We start from the raw sequence: 12,070 nt of genomic DNA on the forward strand, positions 1-12,070 counted from the left end.
ATTAAATACATTTAAAAAGGTTTTATGTTTTATTTCATATAATAAGTTTTTAGTTATGATACTCCCAAAATCAATCTGCATAAATCCACAGATTCTTTTCTCTGCAGAAATAGCAATAAATGTTTGCAGATTTGGTCTGGCCTTAGTTATGACTAATAATGTGACTTGTGCGCTAGCAAATGGAACATTGTATATTTTGACTTTTTTAATCACTCAGGAGTTCTTCTTTAAAAAAAGTTATCTCAAAATTAGTTTAATGTAGTATATAGTAAAATATATTCCAGTGATGGTGTATTTAAATGAAGACAGGCAGGTTACTTATAAGTAAATTAAAATAAATGCAAAGGCTATGTCAAAAATTGCATACTTCCCCACTATATAGTATGCTAGAAACAGTATGTAAGCCAAGTCTTATGTCTGAATCCATAATATTCAAAAGAAAACATTATGTGAGACATGTGAGTTTCCTGCATGACCTTTACCTCTGAAAACTGGACTTTACTAGAACTTCTGTTAAGCTGATTTGATAGAATCTACATTGTAAAAATTGCAGTAGAAATAAACATAAATCGAATTGAACCTACTACTTCTAAATGAGGTTCTGAAGTGCACATTCAGTTGATGCTACACTATCCCATGATGCAATGCAATATAATTCATAAATGGGAGTGAAGCAACGCAACTGACTCGTTATTTGTCATGTCTCGTTATCATGACAAATCGCAGATGTAGTATGTCCGAATTCTATTCATATTACTCACATTTATACTATACAGAGCGTACTTTTCTAACGGTCATGTAGTAATAGGCGATTTCGGTCGCAGCCAAAGTCACATGCATTTACTGTTAAGATGAAGTCATCTCCCAACAGATCCCCAAATAATAGATGTTCAGTCACAGCTGATTTCATAAAAACTGAACATAACTGCTGACATTTGAGGTTAGTCCAGCCCCACTGTTTGCCAAAAATGAAAACAACTGCACAAAATAAAGCAACTCAAAAGTCATAATTACAAAAAAAAAAATGGAAGCCAGAATTGGCCAGTTTTCCAGTTTTTGGCCAGACGTGTCAGTCTGCATATTCTGTTTCATTAAGTTATTGAATATGTATTCAAATTAGCATTTATTTAAATAATATTATTCATAAAGATTAGCATAAATAAGCATATTCAAATGAGACATTTTAACTAACTTGTACCATTTCTCCCAGCAAAATGTAGAGAAAGGCAAAAGTCTGCGAGTACACGGCTTGGAGCTTCAACGCAGAGCGACTGAAGTTAAAGACGATGACCCCATCATTCCCTTTGGCTCCCTGCCAACCGTGTCTCGTTTCGGAGCCATTTCGCGCACATCTAAACCGGGCTTCCCGCCAAACAGTCCAATGCCACCCTTGCCAAACTCTGCCAAGCACACCGGTAACCCCTACTGCTTTGTCCTCACATTGCTAACAGAATAGCTTGATTCCCATGTTTCTGAACGCTCTTTGTGTTCTCCTTTAAGCTGATTATACCTATGCGAACCACAGTGGGTGGAGTGGTGACTCCTACCAGTCACACCAAACGTCTCAGGGCCACTTCAGCGAGCGGTATGTTGTCTCAGTCTCACCCTTTCTAAGAAATGACTTGTTTTTAATTAGTAAATCTTTTCAGTAAATGAGTGGCACGTTGTCTGCTCATCCTGCAGGTCCAGTTTATCTCCTGCCGTACAGGCCCGCGAGCAGCTCAGGATGGAGCTACAGCAGGTCAACCAGCAAATCAGCCAACAGACACACCCCCGCCTGGAGGTGAGACTGCCCTTCCTTGCTGCGTGTGTCATGTCTGGTCCAACTAAGTGGCTTTATATATATATATATATATATATATATATATATATATATATATATATATATATGATATCAAATTTTATTAAAAAAAAGAAGACATATGGATTCAAGGCCTGGAAAGTAATTAAAAACAAACAAGTCCTTATGTGCTTGAATTAAAGGGCACCTATGATGAAAATTTACTTTTGTAAGCTGTTTGGACAGAACGGTCTGTATGTATAGTGTGTCCACTGTCATATTAGAGTGATGTAAATCTAACAAGTCTCTCTCTTTTTTTTTCCCCCCTGACGTTAAAATAGGACCCAAATCCCTATGATTTTTGAGACCCACGTGACATAGAAATTATTTTCTCTGCCCACAGGCGCCTTGTTTCTATAACCAAATGTATACACATGTCCACAAATCATTGGGGGGTTGTGGATTAAAATGAAGAACTGTGGTGTGGTGGGTTAGAGGGAATGAGGTCGTGGACCAAACTAAAGAGCAAGGTGTCTGGTGGGCCCCTGATAGCATCTCCAGCGGCCAAAAACGGCATGGGCCCTTAGAATTGTCTTAACTTTCCCCCCTTAGCAGCACCCCTGTCTGTCACTGTGCTGTTTATCTGATGTAACGCACATGGGAACGGTGGGCAGGGAGAAGCAGCTCGTTTGGATTTAATGCCACAGGCTGCAAAAACAGCTACAATGTATTCAGACATCAAAATGGAAAGATTCTGGAGGCTATAATAAATAATCTGATGTGTATGTTGACACATTTTAGATACAATAAAGGCTTATCTTACATCTTGTAAAAGTTGTAAAATAAGTGCCTTTTAAATTACATTTGTTTATGCTGTCCATAACTGAATGAAAATGAGAAATTCTTAATTTAAAAATACAAAATTTAAATCTTGTTTAAGAACTGAAAATAATGCAGATTTTATCAATATTTCAGAAACCATTTCTAAATTTTCCCAGTACTGGATTCAGTTTTTATTCAAGTTCTTTTAAAACAGTCAATTTTTTGGAAAATTACATGTTCAAAGCAACATCAATTTTCAGACACTTTAATGTCAAGAATAAGTGTAAGTGAAATGTTATGTATAGTAAAGACTTTCATGGCGCTACATATGCTGCGGGTGTTAATTACAAGTGCTTGATTTGAAATTAATGGTGCTTTAGAAGAACATTGAAAGTACCTATATATGTATGTTTATATTTGTGTATTATTATTTATATTATTTTATCATTTGTTTTTTTGGTTGATTTAGCATTACTCACTCTCTTTGACAGAACTCCAGCTCAGTGATGTCCCAAGCATCTCGGGTGGACTGGAGCTCTGGGAATTTGTCCAGCGAACAGCTGAGTTTCGAGCTGCACCAGGTGGAGAAAGAGATCAACAAGAGGTCACAGGAGATGGTTAGTGAGACACAGAATTTTTAGACCTCCTATTAATTATTCATAATTAATATATTATATTACCTGTGAATAATCCATGAGCCCATGGCCCTATTCCATTCCTATTCTATTTCCAGTACATTTTTTGGCAAGGTCATCGATTCAAAAAGCAGTTTAATTTGGTATAATTTTAGGGACTTATCTTATGTTACTGTTTGCTTAAAATAAGTATAATAAATGTTAAAATGATGGCAATTTGCATCATTGTGCTTAAGTTTTTTTTTTTTTTTTACCTTCAGGAGAACCATGATGGCAAATACAAGCGCATCTCAGTTGAAAATGGACCAGATGAACATCTTCTGCAGAGAGATGAGCATCAACTGAGTCTGAGGTGACACATTTTAACAATAAATCCAAATTTTTTATATAATCTTTAAAGGAACACTTAACTTTTTTTGGAAATGGGCTCATTTTATCATTCTCCTAGAGCTAAACAGTTGAGTTTTACCATTTTTGAATGATTTACATAAACCATTGAGTCAGATTAGACTATTAGAATCTCACACACACAAAAAAAATAAAGGTTGATAATTTTTCTATTTTAAGCTTTATTCTTCTGTAGTTTTTTTAATTGTTAGTGGGGTAAACGTTTGGGAGTTGGACTTGTGATCCAAAGGTTTCTGGTTTGAGTCCCTGTACCAGCAGGGATTGTTGGTGGGAATATCCAACTTAATACCACGGCTGAGGTGATTCCTTTGAGCAAGGCACCGAACCCCTAAAACTCCCTTGGTGTGTGTGTTCACGGGTGTAAGTCACTTTGGATAAAAGCTTCTGCTAAATTCGTAAATATCATATGACTCGGAACTAAACTCTCATTCTTGTGTAATAATCAAGAAACTGTGCTGCAGTTGGCACTATGCTATTACACAGTGTTGTTAACTAGTTGGAGACTTTATTTAGGTGCTGCCTAATATAATTTACCATCAGTCTTGGTACACAGTTTAACTACAAACTAGTCTAGCTTCAAATAGAAAAGTAATCAAAACTTTTTTTTTTAACATGATACTAATGATCTAATCAGATTCAAACAGTACTTGCGCTTGCACTTTTCAACCGAGGTGACTTGAATGAGCTTATTTGCAAAAGAAGTGGTGTGTTCCTTCAAAAAGGATAAAAAGCATGTTGCACATTCTCATGATTAATTTTTATATACACACAGTGCATCTAGAAAGTATTCATAGCGCTTCACTTTTTCCATATTTTTTTGTTACAGCCTTATTCCAAAATAGATTAAATTCATTTATTTCCTCAAAATCCTACACACAATACCCCATAACGACAGTGAAAAAAAAAAAATTTAATTGTTGCAAATTTATTAAAAATAAAAAACCTGAAAAACCACATGTACATAAGTATACACGGCCTTTGCTCAATACTTTGTTTTGATGCACCTTTGGGAGCAATTACAGCCTCAAGTCTTCTTGAATATGATGCCACAAGCTTGGCACACCTGTCTTTGGGAATTTTTGCCCATTCCTCTTTGCAGTACCTCTCAAGCTCTATCGGGTTGGATGGGAAGCGATGGTGTACAGCCATTTTCAGATTTCTTCAAATATGTTCAATAGGATTTAGATCTGGGCTCTGGCTGATCCACTCAAGGACATTCACTGAGTTGTTGTGGAGCCACTCTATTGATATTTTGGCAGTGTGCTTTGGGTCATTGTCCTACTGGAAGATGAACTGTCGGCCCAGTCTGAGGTCAAGAGCACTCTAAAGCAGGTTTCATTCAGGATGTCTCTGTACATTGCTGCATTCATCTTTCCCTCTATCCTGACTAGTCTTCCAGTTCCTGCTGCTGAAAAACACCCCCACAGCATGATGCTGCCACCACCTTGCTTCACTGTAGGGATGGTATTAGCCTGGTGATGAGCAGTGCCTGGTTTCTCCAAATGTAATGCCTGACTTTCACTCCAAAGAGTTCGATTTTAGCCTTATCAGACCAGAGAATTTTGTTTCTTATGGTCGGAGAGTTTTTCAGATGCCTTTTGGCAAATTCCAATACTAAGTAGTGGCTTCCGTCTGGCCACTCTACCATACAGACCTGATTGGTGGATTGCTGCACAGATGGTTGTCCTTCTGTAAGGTTCTCCTCTCTCCACAGAAGAACGCTGGAGCTCAGACAGAGTGACCATAAGGTTCTTGATCACCTCGCTGACTAAGGCCCTTCTCCCTTGATCACTCAGCTTAGGTGGCCAGCCAGCTCTAGAAAGAGTCCTGGTGGTTCAAAGCAGCAAAAATTGTTCTGTAACCTTCCCCAGCCTTGTGGCTCAAGACAATTCTGTCACAGAGGTCTACAGACAATTCTATTGTCTTTATGCTTGGTTTGTGCTTTGTCATGCACTATTAACCCTGGGAACTTTTATAGACAAGTGAATGCCTTTTCAAATCATGTCCAATCAACTGAATTTACCACAGGTGAACTCCAATTAAGCTGTTGAAACAACTCAAGAATGATCTGGAAACAGAATGTACCTGAGCTCAATTTAGAGCTTCACAGCAAAGGCTGTGAATACTGATGCACATGTGATTTTTTTTTCAGGTTTTTGCAACAATTACAAAAAAATCATAATGAGGTATTGTGTGTAGAATTTTGAGCAAAGAAATGAATCTGTTTTGGAGTAAGGCTGTAACGTAAAAAAAATGTGGAAAAAGTGAAGCGCTATAATTACTTTTCTAGGTGCACTGTGTGTATATATAAAGTTTTGTTATATTAGGTGAAATATTAACTGAAAGTGTTTTGAGAGACTGACTCAATAACAATCTACCTCCACTGCATAGAAAGAAATGTAAATATACATATTTGTGGTGACATTTGGTTATTTGCGCCCAATATTTTCTCTCTGCTTTCGGTTGTAGTGAGGGCTCCAATGGTTCCATGGGTTTGGTCCAGGACTGTGGTCTCGTCAGCAGCAGCATGTCCTCACTGACCAGCAAGACGTCCTCGCTCAGCTTGTCCTCTGAACAGGTGGCCAGCAGCCCCGATCTGCCCAAGAATGGAGTCGTTCACTCTTAGCCGGCTCATATTCTACCTCATATTCCCCTTTCGCAACATCTTTCCCAGGTTAAACCCTCCGGGCGCTCCACCATTGCTGTATAACACACCGTTCATTCACTTAAAGTTAGCTTCATCCGCTGACCCTCAAACACCCTTCAGGCAATTATGGATGGGATTTACTGTGCATAGACATGCACAGTCATGCCCTGATTGAGTTTCACAGCAGTATCTGCTGTTGAGTATCTTCTTCCTGTTTTGTATTCACCGCTTTCCTTTTTTCATTGCCTTGTAAATCAGGCTAAATCTGAAATATCCTCAGTCTTAAGCAGCATGATCTCTTTAAGGATCAGCAATCCACTTGCGTTTTTTTTATCATGGTATGCTACATTTTCAGTAGTTACGCTCTTTGTTTGTGCTTGGTGTGGCGTTTACACTTCTGTCAGAGTTTACAGTGTTCAGATTCAGATCTTTCTTTTATGTTAGCTGCAGGCTTGCTGCATATTCAAGCATTTTGATGCATCGTGAGGGTCAAAACTATTTTATTTAATTTTTTTCATAATTTAGGCTCCAATTTTTTTATAGTCACTGTATTAACCTCAGTTGCTCTCATGCCAAGAAAGCCAAGTCTTAATAGGGCTCTTGTATTGTTTTTAGTGCATTAAACTGCACCGCCTGTGGGAATTCGATTGAACCGCCTGTAATCATCATCATCTTCTTCTGCTGCCGTAATGTCCTCAGGGATGCATTATTTTGTGGACGTGAATAGAAATAACAATCCAGGTCACTCTGCTTCTTAGTTTGTAGTGGGTATAGTTACATTCTTCCATCCTGAGGATGGAAAGAAGCCCACTATGTTGATGCATAAAGCTGCATTCTGTTGTAAGAATGTGTATGAACTACTCGTCACTTTGTCAGTGAAGTTACGACCCACATTTTTCATATCTGCTCTGTGTTTTGCCTCAAAAGATGTGGTTCAGAGCTAAATGAAAGACTTTGATCTAGTCGTAATCGCCTCAAGACTTTCCTTCATTCTGTTTCATCTTTGAACATTGTTTTGATGGGCCGCTTCAATCGAATTTCCCTAAAGGCCAGGCTTTCAAACATGAACATGACGGCCTTTTTAGGCTTACTTTAAACACTGGAGCTTCTTTACTTGGTGTTAGCATCAGTTGTCTTACTGGAGACTTAAAACATTTGGATTTTTAAGCAAGCCAAACAACCAAACTAAATTATTTAGCATTATTTTTTTTTTTGTTTTGACCCAACCAAAAATTTAGCTTGTAGTTACGTCAGCCGCGGTGAGCTCTGGAGATCCACCAAAAGTCAATTCTCTGATGTTTTTTCTAGCCGTTTGGTGCATGAAAACATCAAGAGAAGCAGCCAAAAAATTATCATTTTGTCGTTGGGTAGAAATGTTTGTGGAGCCTGTAAAACTTTCCACATTTTCTGCGCAGATTTTCTTGGAAAATGGGAAAGCAAATTATAAAGCATATTATACACTAGCACAAAATTGAAGTCACATTACTTTTTATTAAAGTAAACAACAGATTTTTCTTCCGTCAATAAAGCAGCAGATTGATCGAAACGCTTGCACTGTAATCTCAAACTTGCTTTCTTCCATGTAGATCTCCTTTCTCGGTGGTGAAATCTCATCATTTAGGAAACACTGTCATGCCTCAGTAACTTAGCTTTATGTTGTAACTTAGTTTATTTGATATGGTTTTGTTTTTGTTTGTTTTGTCTGTTAGCATGTAATGGTCTCTTGAGACATCCTACCGCAACCTTAAAAGCACCTTTTTTGGTGGAAATTCTCTTAAGTTGGAGTTAAATTATATTGTTTTTGTTTAAATTTGTATGGTATTACTGTGGCTTTGGTCTGAGCTTTGGACATTTTAAGCAATCGTCAAGATTGGAAATTGCAATTTTGTTTAGGTAGTAGAACTGTGGTGCACAGTGCGGAGAAATCTTTTCAAATTAATTACGAACTGTACTCAAAGGCATGTGAAAACGCTCTTGTAGGAAATTTGTAGGATCTAGAATATGTCCTAGGTTCACTTGGGTAATGTCATGTTTGTTTTGTTTTAAAGGAACACCTCTGTCTTTATCTCAGGGTTGATTTAAGTGTATTTGGGTGTAAACGTCTGTCGCAATGCGCACGCTTTGTTTTTGTTTTGTTTTTCAGGACTGCAATTGTCGCTCAACCAGTTTCGAGACTTGAAGACTTCAAGACTGTGCCTTTATGTAGATCCGCAGTTATTCACGAGTCTGGGGTGTAGATGTAGCCGAACCATTCTTATTTATAATATTCCACTCTCCTCAGTCTTCTAAGTCAGCATTTATATTAAATGATCTCTTCGTATCTGCAGGCTTTCAGACCGCCAAACTGAGTACTGCCTATCCTTTCTGAGATAAAGGAATTTATTGCCAGGTCATTCGTTTTTGTAGCCATTTTGTGTATCTTTGTGAGTTTGAGTATTTAAGCATGTTTCATGGTGTGATGGTGGTTGTTTGATGTTAGGCTTCTTTGAAGAGTCTGAATTGGAAAAGGAAAACAAGGACAGCCTGTGTGTTATGTCATAGTTTGATATCAATATTCAGAGAGGGAGTATTAAGTTTCATTTTTAGGCATTGGAGGTCTAATGATGCAGATAAGCAAATCAACTTGTTTTGATTTCTGTTTTCATTGATTCCATTAATACAATTCGCGACAGTTCTTTTGTACCCAAGTAAGACTGATTTTATTTTATTTTTTTCAATGTTTCCTTGAATGAAACGCAGATTGTATGAGCTCTTGCAGAAGGGCTCAATTTATTGTGGTTTTAAAATTATGTATTTTAAGTCAGCTATTTGAAAACCATCTTTTTAAAGCTATTGTTGCAAAGCAACATTTACACGATCACCCCATGACTAATGGGAATCACTACCGATTTGAAAAGGGAACCAAAATGTTTACCTGGATGAATCATGTGAAGCCTTCACCTCATAACAAATGTTTATGCGTCCCATGAAATGAAGCATGTTTTTGTGACCTTTATTTTTATTTTTTGGTTTTTAAATATAATTAGTAATTTAGTTAGTAATCTTGTTTGCAATAGAAATATAAAAATACAAACAAATGGAAAGTACTGATACGTCATATGTATAGTACTTCCTTTATACAAAATTTATTATAAGAAATTGTTTTTATTACAGTAATAAGGATGCAATAATTTTTCACATTATAGTAATGACCTGTTGGGCAATAAACTTGCAAAATTTTTCCCAAGAATGTGCTTAATTGGAATATAGAAAATGATGTTTTTGTTACTGTAGTACAGTAATGTGAATACAATAATATTCCACATTATGGTAATGACATTTTTAGGAATAAACTGGCTCAATTTTCACAAAATGTGCTTTGTTTTGATACTGTATTATGGTAATGTGAATGCAGTATTTTTCAGAATTGTGGTAATGACATTTTAGGTAGTAAACATAAAAAGTTCTTAAAAATATACTTAATTTCAATATGAAAAAATGCATTTTTGTAAGTTACAGTAATGAGTATGCAGTATGGTTACGCATCATGAAAATGACATTTTAAGAAGGAAATTGCACAATTGTCATTTTTTTTTCTTCCTAAAAGTACTGATAGATCATATGTATACTACAGCTTTTATAATAAACTATGAAAAGTAATGCTGCTGCTGTTTTACTGTAATGAGTATTACTGTATTACGGTAATGAGAATGCAATGTTTTTCAGCATTGTGGTAATCACATTTTAGGCAGTACACTTAAAGTTCTAATAATATACTTTAATATAAAAAGTAGCATTTTTAAAATTGTATTATTTTAATGAGTGTGCAGTATTTTTGCGTGTCTTGAAAATGACATTTTAGGAAGTAAATTGGACAATTGTTGAAAGTATGCTTCATTTTAAAAAGCACTGAATCATATTTATTGTACTACCTTTATAATAAAAATGCTGCTGCTGTTTTCACTGTAATGAGTTTTACTGTATTATGGTAATGAGTATGCAGTATTTTTTGTTCGTCATGAAAACTACATGTTAGGAAGTTAATTGGACAAATTTTTTCTAAAAGTACTGATAGATCATATTTATAGTACTGCCTTCATATTAATACTATGAAAAGAAATGCTGCTGCTGTTTTTACTGCTATAAGTATTACTGTATTACGGTAATGAGAATGCAAAGTTTTTCAGCATTGTGGTAATGACATTTTAGGTAGTAGACTTAAAGTTCTTAAAAATGTACTTAGTTTCAATATGAAAAGTTGCATTTCTATTATTGTATTACGGTAATGAGTGTGCAGTATTTATGCGCGTCATGAAAATGACATTTTAGGAAGTGAATTGGACAATTATCTCAATTGTTTTTCTAAAAGTATGCTTCACATCAGATTTAAAATACTGCCTCCATACTAATATTATGAAAAAATGCTGCTGCTGTTTTTTTTTTACTGTAGTATTACTGTATTACGGTAATGAAAATAATTTTCTGTATTTTGAATGACACTTTAGTCAGTAAACTGCCTCAATTATCACCAAAAAAATCCTAATGTGTTTTATTTTAGTATTTTATTTTTGTTATTATATTGTGGTAATGAAAATACCGTATTTCCCTAACGTGGTAACAGATAAAATAGAAAAATAAAGTCCAAAAATGTGCTTCATCTTCAAAACAAAAAGTTTTATCTTGATTTCGAGGCAAACGTTTTTATGCGATTCATCCACCCAGTGCTGACTTATAAAAAATAAATATATATGTTGTATTTATGACCAGTGTCTAATGAAAAGCCTCAAGTGTTTCCTCATTGGAACTCCTTTTCGTATTGTGATTTTTACCTGCATTTTGAAATGCGAATGTAGTGCTAATTAGTGTCAAAAATCATACAAATGAGAGAATAGGAATGGTTGAAATTTGACACTTAGTGCCTGAAACACCAGAGACTGTAGTATGTTTTCCCACACAGATAAATGATTAATGGTACATATTGTTCCCTGGTCTCAGGGGGAAAGTATGCGTCGCGCACATACACACAAGAAGTCGCAACGTTACTTGAAACCGATGGTTGTGCACAAATTCAGGCTTTAGTGTTTTAGCTCATAGCTGTAGGACGTAGTTTTGAAATGAATGATTGCGTGTTTGTGTCCAAAGAGAGTGCTGTCCACCTCATTTCTGTACGTTTGTTCCCACTGAAACTCATTGCTTGCACTCATGTATTGACTGTTTTTCGTGAGATGGGGTGTTGCGTTGTGGTCTTTATACCATGATTCCTAACATCGGGATATATAATTGTTTTCGATGATTTCTCCCATGTTATCTCATGATAGACTGCTTAAATTAAGGTACACTTTTAACTTCAACCTGAATAAGAAAGTAAATGTTTGTATATTATACTCCATTATGGAATGTTTAGAATATTTCTCCAATGTGGATGTAGTTGTAATACCTTTTTTTTCTCTTTGTACAAGAATTCACTGTGTGAAATTTTGGATTGCATTTTTGTATAATACAATTGCTTTTCTTCTTTGAGAGGGCAGGGGGTATTACTAACTGGATTTTTGAATTAGATATTAAAAAAAAAAACTTGAAAAATTATTTAATAAGAAATGTATTTTATGTGCAGCAGTGATTCTGGCATGGATTATGATTAAATGATATTGTAAACCATTTTCTTTTTTGTCTTTTTTTTGACAAATTCATGCACTTTTGTGCAACAAGTTCAGTGTTTTAACACCTAGCTATTAAGGTTACTTCTGATGATAAACAAAATGTTACTTCAGACTTGAAAAGGCAGTTAACACATTTGTA

The 12,070-nt window shown here is 35.8% G+C and overlaps 1 protein-coding gene across 3 annotated transcripts in view; it reads left to right on the forward strand.

Annotated features, from left to right (window-relative positions):
* rc3h1a (ring finger and CCCH-type domains 1a) overlaps positions 1-11,929 on the forward strand; it is a 46,488-nt gene extending 34,559 nt beyond the window's left edge. For 2 of the 3 annotated variants that reach the window (XM_087303146.1, XM_087303145.1), the window contains exons 15-20: positions 1,211-1,415; positions 1,501-1,585; positions 1,684-1,783; positions 3,094-3,219; positions 3,498-3,589; positions 6,115-11,929. In XM_087303146.1, the coding sequence (XP_087159272.1) occupies positions 1,211-1,415; positions 1,501-1,585; positions 1,684-1,783; positions 3,094-3,219; positions 3,498-3,589; positions 6,115-6,271 (765 nt within the window). In that variant the 3' untranslated portion in view covers positions 6,272-11,929. 3 annotated transcript variants of the gene reach the window in all.
* The last annotated feature ends 141 nt before the right edge of the window (positions 11,930-12,070 follow it).

This window comes from Danio rerio, chromosome 22, assembly GCF_052040795.2.
Source record: "Danio rerio strain M-AB ecotype USA chromosome 22, GRCz13ab, whole genome shotgun sequence".
In the NCBI taxonomy this organism is placed as follows: domain Eukaryota; kingdom Metazoa; phylum Chordata; class Actinopteri; order Cypriniformes; family Danionidae; genus Danio; species Danio rerio.